Source organism: Ovis aries, chromosome 9 (genome assembly GCF_016772045.2).
Source record: "Ovis aries strain OAR_USU_Benz2616 breed Rambouillet chromosome 9, ARS-UI_Ramb_v3.0, whole genome shotgun sequence".
Lineage (NCBI taxonomy): Eukaryota > Metazoa > Chordata > Mammalia > Artiodactyla > Bovidae > Ovis > Ovis aries.
The window spans coordinates 63,857,662-63,873,904 of record NC_056062.1 but is presented as its reverse complement, the minus strand read 5'-3'; the positions used below and the strand labels follow the sequence as shown (position 1 = coordinate 63,873,904).

General features: G+C 39.9%; 1 protein-coding gene across 2 annotated transcripts in view; it reads right to left on the bottom strand.

Moving 5' to 3' along the window:
* The window catches only part of CSMD3 (CUB and Sushi multiple domains 3), a 1,392,034-nt gene extending 1,376,015 nt beyond the window's left edge, over positions 1–16,019 (bottom strand). For both annotated transcript variants that reach the window (XM_060393469.1, XM_027973090.3), the window contains exon 1: positions 15,757–16,019. In XM_060393469.1, the coding sequence (XP_060249452.1) occupies positions 15,757–15,934 (178 nt within the window). In that variant the 5' untranslated portion in view covers positions 15,935–16,019. The remainder of the gene's footprint in view (positions 1–15,756) is intronic.
* Between the last annotated feature and the right edge of the window lie 224 nt (positions 16,020–16,243).

Here is a 16,243-nt window from a genome sequence, read left to right as displayed (position 1 = left end):
AAGCCTGTGAGGAGTTCTGAAGCAGGAACAATGGAACAAAGAATGACTAAGAAGCACTATTTTCTGATCACAAACTATTTTATAAATGTACAAACACTGTTACAAAACTTCATGTAGAATCTTAATTAATACTGGAAAAAGTAGTTAATGTAAGTTCACTGAACAGATGGGAGTCAATAAATAGTTTAACTGAAAATTGCAAGGGAAAATTAGATTACAAAATGATACCTATTTGACAGTTTCAAACAATATCTGTAGGATATTAATACTTACCTGTGATAGGATAAAGACAATGTATAGAATGTGTAAATAAAGGTTCTTTCACCTTCATCAAGAGGCAAACAAACTTGCTACATTGATATTTCATGATAAAAGAATCATAGAAGAACTAAACAATTTCATAGTTTTCTTTGGTATTATGTTCACATTAATCCTCCTTCACTATGAAGACTGTCTACTTCTAGGGTAGTGACTAGATTTTCCTCTTTATAAATTGTCTAAGGCAAGGGTATGACAAACACAGGCCTTCCATAAATGATTGATGGCTGAAGGATAAGTCTCAGAACTGATATATAAGTTACTGGTTCTTTCTGTAGAAATAAAATCTACTGACCACTGTATCTTTTACAACTCCTAAATTAAACTGTGTTAATATAATAATATTTGATACAAAATCATACTGTTTTAATGAAAGGTGTAACAAACCAAACTTGACTTAACAACAACAACAACAACAAAAGATAGAAACACCTAAATATTTATATGAAAAAGCAAAAGGTGTCAAACATCTTACAATTTCTTTTGAGGCCTTTGAGAATTTTGCTTTTGAAAGAATGACACAATTAGTCTTTCTAAGATGGGCAGATTGCAATAAACTATGCAATGACATGTGAAAAGTAGTGAGCTTCAAAATACTGAAAAATGACTGATTCCTAAGGACTTAACACATTGGTAATATTTAAAAATTCAGTTCAAAATGTCATTTATGATTTTGATCCGTTAATATATTAATGAACACTGCCAGACTAACACAGATATTAAAGGTTTCCTAGCACTTTGCCATAAAATTGATTTTAAGAGTTTTTATTTGAGCTCCTTTAAAAACATTTAAAAGATAAAAGGGCACTCAAGTACTAATAGAATTCATAGATGAAAGTTTTTTTTAGGCCATGAATAGAGTACTGAACATTCATACAGGCAAAAATGGGCCTGTCAACATTTCTATTGCAAATTTCATTTAAGAGGTCTTATCATCTTCATCATCTTATAAACTATTAAGCTAGAAGCTGGCATACAAATTAGCAGCCTGGATGCAAATTTGTTTACAAAATCATTTGAATCAGTTAGTTATTTTGATTTAGACATCAGCTAGAAAACATTAAGTCAGGGTTTCTCTACATGTGTGAACACTGAGTAAATATTTTGTCTAGTCTGCATGGTTCAGTTAGAGCACACAGCCAATAAATTCAAGGTACTGTGTTTTAGCTCCAGGAGATTCAGTTGTGTTTATTATTCCTGTTCTCCTAAATTTGATTTATTATCTCACAATTCCAGCTTTTAGCAACACAGAACTCATTATTAGAACATACAGATAGATCAGCATAATTTCATTACCAACATTTGGGGGAATTATAAATTACACCTTTAATAACAGATTCAGAGAATCATTCATTCTTTTATAAGCCTTGGTACGCATGCATGCTCAGTCATGTCTAACTCTTTGTGATCCTATGAACTGTAGCCCACCAGGTTTCTCTGTTCATGGAATTTTCCAGGGAAGAATACTGGAGTGGCTTGCCATTTCCTGCTCCAGAAGATCTTCCCAACCCAGGGACTGAACCCATGCCTCCAGCATCTTCTGCATTGGCACACCCATTCTTTACCACTGACCCATCTGGGAAGCCCATCTGTGTATAAAAGTATAGTTTAAACATCAAAAACAAAGCCATTACTAAAAATTACAATTCAGATCAGTGCAGTCGCTCAGTTGAGTCCGACTCTTTGTGACCCATGAATCGCAGCACACAAGGCCTCGCTGTCCATCACCAACTCTTGGAGTTCACCCAAACCCGTACCCATCGACTTGGTGATGCCATCCAACCATCTCATCCTCTGTCATCTGCTTCTCCTCCTGCCCTCAATCTTTCCCAGCATTAGTGTCTTTTCAGCTGAGTCAGCTCTTCGCATGAGGTGGCCAAAATATTGGAGTTTCAGCTTCAACATCATCTTTCCAAAGAACACCTAGGATTGATCGCCTTAAGGATGGACTGGTTGGATCTCCTTGCAGTCCAAGGGAATCTCAAGAGTCTTCTCCAACACCACAGTTCAAAAGCATCAATTCTTCAGCACTCAGCTTTCTTTATAGTCCAACTCTCATATCCAAACATGACTACTGGAAAAACTATAGCCTTGACTAGACAGACCTTTGTTGGCAAAGTAATGTCTCTGCTTTTTAATATGCTGTCTAGGGTGCTCATAACTTTTCTTCCAAGGATTAAGCATCTTTTAATTTCATGGCTGCAGTCACCATCTGCAGTGATTTTAGAGCCCCCCAAAATAAAGACAGCCACTGTTTCCACATCTATTTGCCATGAAGTGATGGGACCAGATACCATGATCTTAGTTTTCTGAATGTTGAGTTTTAAGAAAACTTTTTCACTCTCCTCTTTCACTTTCATCTAGAGGCTCTTTAGTTCTTCACTTTCTGCCATAAGGGTGGTGCTGTCTGCATATCTGAGGTTATTGATATTTCTCCCGGCAATCGTGATTCCAGCTTGTGCTTCCTCCAGCCCAGCATTTCTCATATAAGTTAAATAAGCAGGATGACAATATACAGCCTTGACATACTCCTTTTCCTATCTGGAACCATTCTGTTATTCCATGTCCAGTTCTAACTGTTGCCTCCTAACCTGCATACAGGTTTCTCAAGAGGCAGGTCAGGTGGTCTGGTATTCCCATCTCTTTCAGAATTTTCCACAGTTAATTGTGTTCCAAATAGTCAAAGGCTTTGGCATAGTCAATAAAGCAGAAATAGATGTCTTTCTGGAACTCTCTTGCTTTTTCAATGATCCAGCAGATATTGGCAATTTGATTTCTGGTTCATCTGCCTTTTCTAAAACCAGCTTGAACATCTGGAAGTTCATGGTTCACGTATTGCTGAAGCCTGGCTTGGAGAATTTTGAGCATTACTTTACTAGTGTGTGAAATGAGTGCAATTGTGCGGTAGTCTGAGCATTCTTTGGCATTGCTTTTCTTTGAGATTGGAATGCAAACTGACCTTTTCCAGTCCTGTGGCCACTCCTGAGTTTTCCAAATTTGCTGACATATTGAGTGTAGCACTTTCACAGCATCATCTTTCAGGATTTGAAATAGCTCAATTTGTATTCCATCACCTCCACTAGCTTTGTTTGTAATGATTCTTCCTAAGGCCCACTTGACTTCACATTCCAGGATGTCTGGCTCTAGGTGAGTGATCACACCATCGTGATTATCTGGGTCATGAAGATCTTTTTTATACAGTTTTTCTGTGTATTCTTGCCAACTCTTAATATCTTCTGCTTCTTTTAGGTCCCTACCATTTTTGTCCTTTATTTTGCCCATCTTTGCATGAAATATTCCCTTGGTATCTCTAATTTTCTTGAAGAGATCTCTAGTCTTTCCCATTCTATTGTTTTCCTCTATTTCTTTGCACTGATCGTGAGGAAGGCTTTCTTATATATCCTTTCTATTCTTTGGAACTCTTCATTCAAATGGGTATATCTTTCCTTTTCTCCTTTGTTTTTCTCTTCCCTTCTTTTTTTTTTTCTTCCCTTCTTTTTACAGCTATTTGTAAGGCCTCCTCAGACAGCCATTTTGCTTTTTTCGCATTTCTCTTTTTTGAGGATGGTCTTGATTCCTGTCTCCTGTACAATGTCACAAACCTCTATCTATAGTTCATCAGGCACTCTGTCTATCAGATCTAGTCCCTTAAATCTATTTCTCACTTCCACTGTGAAGTTAAAGTCTTTTAACAGCATCTTTTTATGCTTTAATAGAGTAACAATGAAGTAGACTCATTTTAACTTCTCTATATTAAAACACTCATAATAAAATATAACTTAAAATTTTATGTTTTTACTGACTCAGTTGATGAACCCAGGTACCAATGGATAAAGAATCCACCTGCAATTCAAGAAACACAGGAGACCCAGTTTCGATCCAGGGGTCAGGAAGACAACCTGGAGAAGAAAATGGCAACCCACTCCAGTATTCTTGCCTGAAAAATCCTATGGACAGTGGAACCTGGCAGGCTATAGCCCAAAGGGTCACAAAGAGTCAGACATGATGAGTGACTAAGAATGTAAGCATTCAGAATGAAATTGAAAAACATTTTCCTTCATATTTCTTTTTAATCAGATAACCCTCAGAGTGTGAAAAAACAAAAACAAAAAAAGCTATTCATCATAGAAAACTAAAATAGATATTTTAGAAATTAGATTAATATCAATAAAACAATTTTCATTGTTTAAAACTGCTAAAACTGGTTAAAACTGTTAGTTTTATTAAGTAGATGTGAACATATGAGCAAATGGCTAATGGGATGTGAACAAGCTCAAGAAAAAGGCATTTTAATTAACAGTCTCTTTTTTTCCCTTCACCAAGCTCATGAAAACAAAAATGTCAATTCAGTTTGTGACTTAAACTTTCAATAGACTAAAGTGAGTTATTACAGTAGGATCATTTTTAAAGTGGAGATCCTTGGCTGACTATTAGTCAATTTTAATCATTTAATAAAATTCTGGAATATATAATTGAGGAAATAGACTTGGACACCAATTGTATGTGTAACAATCAGGTAAAATGTGTAACAATTCAGGTAAAAGACCTTAATTTTGGCAACCATGGAGAAATTTATACCTAGCTGTTCTGAGATGCAAAACTATTTAAAATAACATTGTCCCAAATAAATTTTCCAATGTAATAAATATATTCTATGGGTAATCATGCGAGGGCATTGTTAGGCTATCTGAACTTTAACACTGAAAATATAGGTTTAAATGACATCTCTAAGAATACACTGACAAATTTTCAATATTGCAAGTAGAAAAAGACAAGTATATATTTATATTGAGACAGTCTAAAGTTCAGAAAGTATTTAAGTACAATAGTACTTCTGCCGCATATTAAAGTATATTTTATCACCTTCAAAGGAAAATGTAATGCTAATTTTGAGTGCTTAAGTATAATTTAATGCATGTATATATATATATTTCTTTTTTAGACAAGATGTAATCTAAATGCCACCATTTAATTTATAGTTAATCCTTAGATGGCATGTTAAGATTCTCATTTACCAGTATTATTACACTCATGTATCTGAGTCACCTTACACAATTATTTCAGGAAATATTATTTTGAGCCTGGTCAGGATTTGGTCATAGGCACAGTGGTCTCTCCTCTCAAGTATCTTTATTTCATAAACAAAGATACGTGTTTGATCCCCAGGTCAGGAAGATCCCCTGGAGAAGGACATGGCAACCCACTCCAGTATTCTTGTCTGGGGAATCCTATGGACAAAGGTGCCAGGCAGCTTAAAATCCATGAGGTCACAGAGATTTGGACACGACTAAAGTGACTTAGCATACATATAAAGGAAGCTCATAAGGCAGTACCCAATAAAAAGAAGAGCTACCCTGGTAGCTCAGCTGATAAAGAATCCGCCTGCATTGTGGGAGTCCTGAGTTCAACCCCTGGGTTGAGAAGATTCCCTGGAGAAGGACATGGCAGCCCAGTCCAGTATTCTTGCCTAGATAAATCTCCATGGACAGAGGAGCCTGGTGGGCTGAAGTCCACTGGGTTGCAAAGAGTCCTAGATGACTGATCGGCAAAGCACAGCAATAAAAAGAAACCTGTTGGACAGAGAACTGAAGGACTATTTGCATTCTATTGTGTGGCAAATCTCTTCATTTCTCAGAACAGTCTGCTCATTATGTGAAGATGTACACCTACATGTGCACTTTTAACTAGGATGTAATTATGGTAGGAAGTAGAGCGAGGGGATGAAGCTTGGGTAGGAATGTTCTTTTAAAAAGCACCTTCCCATACCCCCACGTATAAATCTTATGCACATTCTCTGACTATTAGACAGACACTAGACAAGTTAGTTATAAGAGTTTTCCCATCCTTAAATTCTGTAGAACTAAATGGAAGATTAGGGTACCAAATTTATTTGCCAGAGCTCATGATACTAGTGAAGTGAAGTGAAGTCGCTCAGTCGTGTCCGACTCTTGCCACTCCATGGACTGTAGCCTACCAGGCTTCTCCATCCATGGGATTTTCCAGGCAAGAATACTGGAGTAGGTTGCCATGTCCTTCTACTGGTAAATAATATTATGCCCACATATTTTATATGTGAAGTCCATAAATTCATTTACATTCATAAATGTTAAAATTTTACTCAGGAGCACTGGGTTAAAATCTAAGTAATATATGTTTTGATTTTTTTTCTTGTCCTTAATGCACTAAACAGCTTTTTGTCTTATAGTGACATATTTACCTTATGCATTGTTCCTTTGTTTCCCCCTTACTGGTATGATGTATGGGAAAACCAATACAGTATTGTAAAGTAAAATTAAAAAAAACCCTGAAAAATAGCTTTCACAACCATTACAGAATAATTAAGAGAGCAAAGTTAGGCAAGTTAAGTAAAGATGTTGAAACTACAAGACTGAGAAGTTGCTTATTACATACAATGTGATATATATATATATATATATACACACACGCGCACACATGGATATTAACATTAGGCTATCTTTTAAGTTAAATTGTCAATATTTCAGTTTTTCTCATAAAAAATGAAGAGATTTAATTAGCAACTTGGTCATTTATAGTTTTATTGTTTAATGAGTCTATGAACTTATGAATCTATTATCCAACCACTAGCTAAACAACAATCCTGGAAAGTCATTGCACCTCTCTGGCCCCAGGAAATGTGGATAATTTATAATTGGAGATAATAATCTATATGTAGGAGATAACAGCTATCTCACAAGATGCTTTGTTAGAATTCTAAGCAAGAAAAAGAGAGAGAACCACTGTTTGAGATATAGTTAACACACTCTATTTAAAGGGCTTAGCACAGAGCTTCTTGTGGTTCAAATTTTATATAGTAAATGCACATGCCTATTTTGATACCATTTCTCCCGACATAATAAGATCTTATATCCTCTCTATATATGAAGTGTGTTTCCTAGGTGGCTTAGTGGTAAAGAATCTGCTTGCCAATGCATGAGACAAAAGAGACATGGGTTCAGTCTCTGGGTTGGGAAGATCCCCTGGAGTTGGAAATGGCAACCTGCTCCAGTATTCTTACCTGGAGAATTCTCTGGTGGGCTACAGTCCATGGGGTCGCAAAGAGTCAGATATGACTGAGCACACATTCTTTCACATACATGAAGCACCTCTGCGCATTCTGGAATCTTGTATAATCTGATGGACTTGTACAAACTAAGCATAGCTGTTGTTTTTCAGTTGTTTAAAAGTTAACAAATTCACTTCTGAGAGTCTATTTCCATTTATAAATTTCCTTTCAAAATGGTATGCAACTGCATTTCTTAAACTGTCATAGTTTAAAAAAAAGAATGCTTACCATTACTTTAAACTATGGAATAAAAAAATTCCTTAAAATTTGCTAACATAGAACAAAAGAAATAAGAACTTTATAATCTTGAACATTACAAACTCAGCTTTTCAGAGAATCACTCATTCCTTTTTATGTAATTCAATCACTTTCTGAACTTGTAAGCACTTCAAATTTAGCAACATTCATTATTTTGGAAATTTTACTCCCATATCTTGAAGAGACCTTAGAGAAATATCACATATTACTAAAATTGAAGATAGCCCTTCAGATTATTGATTGTTTTTACAATTTTAATTTATAAAATATACTATGTATAGTATATTTATACACTATAAATTTATAAAATATACTATTTATATATTTATAAAATATACTATTACTTCTGTGGTAGAATTTTACATGATACCATCATCTTATTTAGATCATGCGAGAGAAATGTGCAAATGTAAGTGCAGATGAGAGAGAATGCATACATCTTATGTTAATATGATGTAAATATATAAAACCATGAATAAAATAAATTAGGAACAGATTTTCTAGATTTAAAAGTCTTTAAATAAGAAATTATGTCTAGATTATGGGAAGAAATAAATAAGAAGTGGATTTTTAAGTACTACCCCTCTAAGTTCTTTGAAAAAGTGAAAGTGTTAGTCACTCAGTCGTGTCTGACAGTTTGCGATCCCATGGACTGTAGGTTCCTCTGTTTATGGAATTTTCCAGGCAAGAATAATGGAGTGGGTTGCCATTCCCTTCTCCAGGGGATCTTTCTGACCCAGGAATCTAAGTTCTTTATAAGGCTAAAAAACAGTCCTCTGATTTTGTTTTTACAACCATGTAATGTCAAAAATAGACTTGAATATATGATGATTTCATTTGGTGTACATATTATAATAGTTTTAGAAAATATTTTCATTCCAAAATTGTTTATTTTTGTCTTTTACAAAATGAGTAGTTAGCATAAAAAATACCATAAAAACATATAGTCACTAGTATTCTTCTATGGTACTAATTGGCATATGGTTCTCAAATATTAGATTTGTGATTGTCTTCATTGGTGCCATTTGAGAAAATTCTGTAGTAGAATTGATAAGGTACAGTAGAAATAGAGTTGAACATGAACTTGAAAGCTCAATGATCTAGTCTCAATTCTGGAGTTATTTATATTTTTAACCTAGTGAAAAATACACTTATCCTTTCTAGACATGTGCATTTATTGTATAAAATATAAGCAGTGAACTAGCTGGTATGTAAGAACTCTTCCAGCCCTGTAAGTACCATGGATTTGTAACAAGATGAATTAACAAATTCATGTAAGTACATTAGTGAATCAATATTAAAATAAATCAGTATTGGAATACAACAAATGAAATTAGCCTAGGAGTAGGAGTAACATATTTAAGCTATGATTCTGCCCCTGATTCATAGAGCCAGCACCTGGATTAACTGTGTAAAGGTGATAAGCAGAAATTTCAGTGTTTCTCAATATAGAATAGCCTGGGAACTTATCCAAAGTGAAATAATAGCTAGAGAGAAGATGCTATATTTTTTTATTTACTGTGGTGGACAAGTTAGGGCTGGTAATGTTAGGGATGAAGTGTGTGAGATTCACACACTTTGTGCATGGAAATGTATTTTAATAACAGTGATGATAGCACCTCGTGTCAGGCACTATATATGTTGCATGCATAATCTTTCTACTGAAATTCTAATTTCCTTTTTAATAGATAATGAAAATGAATTTTAGGAAAACTGAGTTGCTAGTACAAAGATAGTTGCTGGCAGGTTTTTTTTTTTGTTTTTTGTTTTTTTTCCTGCTTCAGGTCTTGATGGCTCCAGAGTACTTGCTTTAGTGCTTTAGTGTTTCTCAAACTTTACAGCACATCAGAATTACCTGGATGACTTATTATAAACACCTATGTGGGTGTTCAACTACTAGGGCATCTGTTTCAATAGGCCTGGGGTAAGAGTCTGAGAATTCATATTTCTAACAAGTTTCCAAAGGATGCTACTCGTTGAGGAACATTTTGAAATCACTGCTGTGCAATCTTTTTGAGCAAATAGAAAATTTTGTCATATCTAATGACACAGGATTATCACTGATATTCTTGTTTTCCAGTTACAAGGTACATGATGCATATGATAATCCTATAAATTTTGACTTTTTAGAGGTTTCAGATTGGCTTTTGGATGACAGATTGTGATTATATAAAAAAGTATTAATCCTTAAGAATCTTTAGTTAGCACCAAGCTATAGTTTAGCAAAGGTGTGATAGCACAAATGCATTTTATAGCAGTGATTAGAGGCTTGAAAGAAAGAAAGATGATAACTAGCATTGAGACCATGAATACTGGAAGGTATTCAACAAATTGATTTTTCTCAGTGGCATTCCTGTAAAAGTGATATTCCTGATGAGAATGAGGGCCTTCCAAGGGGTCTAATTCCGAGAAAATCTTGTAGACTTGGAGATTGATCTCCCTGGAAAGTACCATGAATCACCCCACCTGCTCACTTTGAAAGAGAAAAGATAAATGGATAATGACTTTATCTGTTCTACCAGATCTCATCCGAAATCCAAATTAAAACTGCCACTGTATGTATAAACTACATACCACTTTGTATTATGAGTAAGGGCTATGGGAAAAAGAGACAGAAAAAGAAGCTATGTTTTAATGTATACAGAGTGAAAATAAAATGACCTTATTGGCAGCTCAGGCATTTTTTGCTAATCTTTTGGTTTGCAGTCATTTTGCTTATAATCTCTCCAACAGTGAAAATTGGAATTCAAAGTACAAGATGGCAGATTTTCTCAAATAGTCATGTTACTTGAAGTAACAGTTTCCTCACCAGACATGCTGCTTGAGGCTTCAAAGTTATTTTCCAAGCTGGACAAAACACTGAAAGTATTTAATATCCTGAAGCCTTTTCTGGAGACTGTGATATTAAGTAGAAGAAAGTTAAACTTTCAGGACATCAAGGAGAAGTATGTTTGGAGATGTAGGAAAGAAAGTTTAGCTGCTTTCATTTAGTGTTTGAGACTAGACAGGTATTTTAGCATTAGAGGTTGTTTCTATATGTGTGCAAGGGCATCATTAATTGCTACCTTTCTTACTTTTTGTTTTATCAGATGTCACTTATGCCAGAGCCTGCCACTTTTAAAATCCTATATTGATGCCCTTGCTACTGCTTATTTCAATATTTTACTGTTTCTGCAGACAGTAAATTGTGTGTTCAGGGAAAAGATGTGTACTCCACATCTATTCACCTATCCCATAAATAGTAACACTAATGAATATCATGAACAGTAATAACTACTGAAAGGAAACCTGTGCTCCTGGAGTATATAATCTATTGAGTAAATTCTATCCCTTTTCTCCTTGAACGATCTTAAAGGAGCTGCCATCAGGTTTTCCACAGCCTGAAACCTGCTCCTTAATCATTTCTGCTCACACACTCACTCTTCTACATGGGCTTAGAGCAGCCCCCACGTCCTCCCCAAACCCCTCAATACCAAAAGATTCTGGAAATATGGGGCTGCAAAATGACACTTTAGAAGGATTTTAACTGGTAACTAACTGTCCAGGGAAAGTTCAGGTCAGAATTCTGGGAGGCTACTGAAGCCTTTTGAGGACGGTAAATTGGAGTGGCTTAGCAACTCGGTGGTGCAAAGCCTCCCCAAAGGCGCCGTGTTCATGGAGAAGGGAAATCGCCGGGCTGGCTGAATTTATCTTTCTTTCTTTGGTTGTTCTGCTTCGTATTATTCTGCACTGAGCTGAAATCTCCTTTCCTGCCCCGCTTTCAACCCTCAGCTGGCCTCTTCTGCGGGGCGGGAAGAGGACCCCAGGACAACCGGGATGACCTGTGCTGTTTCATTTCGTCTGCGCTTTCCCCGGGGATCCAACAGACCGCTGTGGAGTTCCAGTCCTGGGACTGCCTCCTGCTTGCTTTCCCCCCAGCGTCAGAGCAGGGAAGGGGTTGAAGGGGATAGAAGAGGGGAATCAACCCCCGTTACTCCTCCGGTGAGTTTTTTGAACTCCCGAAGAGCCTGTTAGAGAAGTTGTTTTGGTGAGAGCAGCGCTGGGGTCGGCTTGGGAAAACGGAGCTTTCTCTGTGCCTCCACCGGGACTCCTGACAGCAGTGGTCGCAGCGCCACCGACCAGCTAGGGTCCGGGAACCGAAACACACATTGTGTAACCCGCCACCCTGTCCATCTCGGACACACACCCACACCTACCCTGGAGGCCTCCAGAAGGCTCCTCCGCCATGATCCATGTGGACTCCCCCTCCCAGCAACACACACACACACACACACACACACACACACACACGCACACACTCCATCACAATCGCTAAAGGCCAAGTCAGGCATTCAATTCAACCTCAGTGGTCTATGAATATTTCGGGGAATCTGGTCTTCTAGAAGCAATAAAGTATTTCCAGAGAAACAGCTGGAGGGGAGGGCTACCTGACCAGACTGCAGCAAGCAGGACAAGGACCCCGACCCAAACAAGAAGGTTGTCTCTCAGCTGCTGACTCAGTCTTGTTAGATTCAGGGGAAGGGTATTGATGGTGGCGGTGGTAGTGGGTGGCTTTTTGTTGGATGCAGTTATTGGTTTGTAAAGACATTAACCCAACAGAACCATCTTTGTAAAGCTCTCTCGAGACCCGAGACGCGACAGAAATTTTGTTAACGATACTGACAGGTCAGACTATCGCCCTGAGGTCCGGGCAAGTAAGAGTTATCAGACCTGGAGCACAAGCCTGGGGCTGACACCTCCAGCGAGGCCATCCTGGGGTGGGCACAAGGTGCTACTGAGCGCTGCTGGTAGCTCTCCTCCTGCGTGGACACCGCGACCCTTGCCAGCACTAATTAACTGTGGGACAAGCTGCGAGCTCGGCTCTTCCCAAGAGCTCTGTGGCGGGAGTAATATCTCCTTGGAGTCCCAGAGCACGCAGAAACGCAGATCCTTCTGGAAGTCCGGGGGTCCAGCAAGGAGTCTTGAAAGCAGGCTCTAGTACAGGGTGGGGGTGTAGCACGCTAGCTTGCACCTGCTGTCCTCGGAGGTCAGTGCTTTCTGTACCTTCTCCCCCAGCCCCCCACTCCCCACACGATTTGTGTGTTCCCCCGGGATCTCCCGAGGAGTGTGAGGAAGCACCCTGCCAGTGTTTGTTTACGTGGGCGGGACGTTTAAGCACGACTTGAAGATTCACATATTCTATCTGATTGAGACCTAAAACAGGCAGGCTGCAGCTGCAGGCTGCATTTCAGAAATCTCTGCTGCGTGTGTGTGTGTTTTGGCATGCATCAGCCTAAGCAGCCCCCACCCCTCCCCACCCCCCAATTTGGTGCCTTCCACGGCGTTTTATTTCAGATGACAACAGTGGAGATAAAGCGCCTGGAGAGGGTTGCCTGTCTTTCCAATACCACTGGAGCGATTCAGGCCTACCACAGAAGCCCACTTTGTCTTCTACTCTGAGGCGATTTCTCCCACTGAGCCTCTTTGTCATTGCTGTTGCAGGCAGAGGTGAGATAGTAAAAGATGAAAAGTGTGGACAAAAGGTGGAATTCTCAAGGCCTGAGCTGTTTACCTGGAAAAGCACGCGCCACAGACTTCCTTAGCCCTAGCCCCAGATTAGAACCTGCAGACCCTTAGAAAGACTGCTCATTCCGAGCTTTCCCGTGGGCCTGGGAGACCGGAAGAAAAACACTGTGGAAGACAAAAGCGGTCGGTAGACACTAGGGGGAAAGAACATTCAAGCTATTGCTGGGATCTTGGTTTTAAGAAAAGCCTTGAGACGTAGGTGGAATTAAAATAAAAAAGGAGAAGGGGAAGAAGAAGAAGCAATCTTAAAAACTGGCACCACTGGCAACCGGGAGTAAATCTAAAGAATATATCCTCTGTAAGTTTGTGTCTCAGAATCTGAGGACGGCATTCCAAGTTGTAAAATATAGGAAATGCCTTTCAAGTGGCAGATAAGTGACAATGAAGAACCTTATTATCATTAAAAAAAAAATTAATGGTCCGTTGAAAATTGATTTTGGACAAGATCAAAGCAGAGTGTGAAACACCCCTTCTTCCCAATGTCCCCGAAACTGGAATGTATTCAGTGGACCGATTGTCTCAATCCAAAGTACAGGAGCTGTGAGTAGAGGAGAGGGGGGTGGTGGTGGGGGGGTGGTGTTTCTCATTTCCAGTTCCATTTAAAGCAAACTGACGCGCCTTTGGTTTCTTCGGCGCGGCTTATCTGGGAAATATGGTAGGTCCGGGCAGCCGGGCTGTAATCGCAGGCTGCTGGGCTCTGGGTTTGTCAGCCTGGCATGCTCGACCAGCTTCGGAGACTCCCTCTTCCATCTGCCCCTCCAGTGTGTTTTGACTCAACAGGTATCGCGTGAAAACTCGCATTTAACCCCCCGGTCATCTAGCAGGAGCCACCTCAACATTTTTTCCTGCCAGGAGCTGTCGCCGGCTCCTAGCCGCCAAACCCAGGGCCATCCATTAACCTCCGGCTCCCAGTGGCAGGCGAGCTAAGCATAAATGCGAGGCTCCTCACACGTCGAGCCGGCGACGAGAGCCCCTTGTAAGCAACCCAAGACGCGTTTTGTGCACTAGGCTGTGTAGTTGCGCCCGTAGAGAACAAGCGTTTTGGCTCAAAGCTGCGCTGATGCTGGTGAGGGTCGGCGAAGGGGGGGTGTCAAGCTCTAAGGAGCAGGTTAAGATTACAAGGCAGTTGCTGCCACAGAGACCTGAGACGACTTCTTGGCATTTAGGAATGTCAATTAAAATTCGAGACATGTCGCGCATCATTGGTCCCTAATAGAGGGAGAGGTAACCCTTCCAGCTCCCTCCACCCAAAACATGAATTATCATTTCCACTGAATGCAAATGGACTGCTTTCTGTGGGGGGACAGCCAGCTGCAAGCTGGACAATAAACTGTTTCATAGAGACGCGGCCTGATTGCGGTTCAGAGAGACACTCCTTTACAAAGGAAGAAGCGTCCAGTTTGTGAGGACAGAGGTTGCGCGCCCGGGCCAACAGCACCCCCCACCCCACTCCGCCCACCCCCGACTTGAAACTAGCTTCACTGAAAACGACATCCGTCGCGTCTATGCGAGCTGCCATGAGTACGGGGAGGTGGTTGTTCAAAAATGATAGCATGAGTCATAGACACAGCCTGAGGTGCTTTTTTTTTTTTTTTTTTTGCAGCAATTAATGGGCAGCAGGGCGCAGGAGAAGTTGTAGAACAGAGCTGGGAATCTATTTTCTCCCAGAGGACAGCTCTCCTTCCAATGATCCTGACTGTCCCTTGCCTTCCTGCTTAGGATTGAATTTTACATCGCGCCCACCTCCTCCCCTTGTCTGTGCATGTGACACTCACTCTACCTGTCTGAACGCCGAGACTTGCTGGGGATTTTCTTTTTGGTCGTCAGCTAATGACTTTCCTCCTACCTTCATTCATCCCCAAATGTACCTTGTTACACTTCCTGGCGTCTCAGACCGTTCAAAAGCCCCATTTTAAGCCAAACCTCTACCACAGGACCTAGGAAAGAGCCTCTATCATTTATCAATGCAAAAGAACCCACGTAGAAATAATTCACATATGCATGCACACATTCATGTTGGTTGTGGGTGGCCGGGTGGGGGGATTCTTGAAAGACCCCTGTGCCCTAATGCATTTAAAAGCAGCACCTTTCTAACATGTCGGTAACTTTCCTACCTGAAAGGGTTAAAAAGCATTTCCAGGAGCGTCTTTAATATAAATATTCCAACCAAAGCGTCAATCCCCACTGATCTGACTAGAAATCAAGGTAACCCTCATCACCAAGAAAAGTCTTGCAGAGGAATTCTGCCTGGTATCCACTAGTTAGAGGCTATACGAACCAACTCACGTATTCGTTTGAGCATACTGCAAGAATATTTATTGAGCACAAGCTCAATCACTGCATTGAACGCCAAATCTGGCAAGCAAAATGCATTTCCTATCTGAGGGAGAAAAAGAGCTGTGAATCAACTCCTTCTTCAGTATTATCATGATGATTTTATCCGTGCAAATTGCAAAGTAAGCTACCCGTCTCCGGCGACAAGTCAGCTCACCTCCATCCAAAGCAGAGGGGACCCCCGAAAGCAAGCCTACCTTTCACACAAGACACCGTCAATAAAAAGACGAGGTTCCGGAACGTAAATCCACTTTTAATCCCCATTTTCTTCATCAGAATGAAGTCTAGGCGGCCACATTTAGCGCATTTTCTCGTGCCAGGCTCCCGGGGTTTGGATTCCTTCGATCGGCTTTCCCCTTTGCGGATCCCTTTCATATTATTCCCGAGCTCCTAATTCCTGCTCCTCAGCCCGGCGCAGTGGAGTTGTTGCTGTTGTTGGTGCGCGGTCACAGCTCGAAGTGAATGGTGTTTCTGGGATACCACAGCAACCTTGAAGAGGACTCAACCATCTCTCTCCAACGGGGGCACAAAGTCTCTGCTACTCTGGATTCTGCCTTTTCTTGTGCGTTTTTTTCCCCTCCACTAAAACCTACCTCAATTCTATCTCGTTATAGCAACCACCAGAAACCACTAGTGAGCCTCTTAAAGCTCAGCTCCTCTCTTTGACAAACTCGCCACAATATT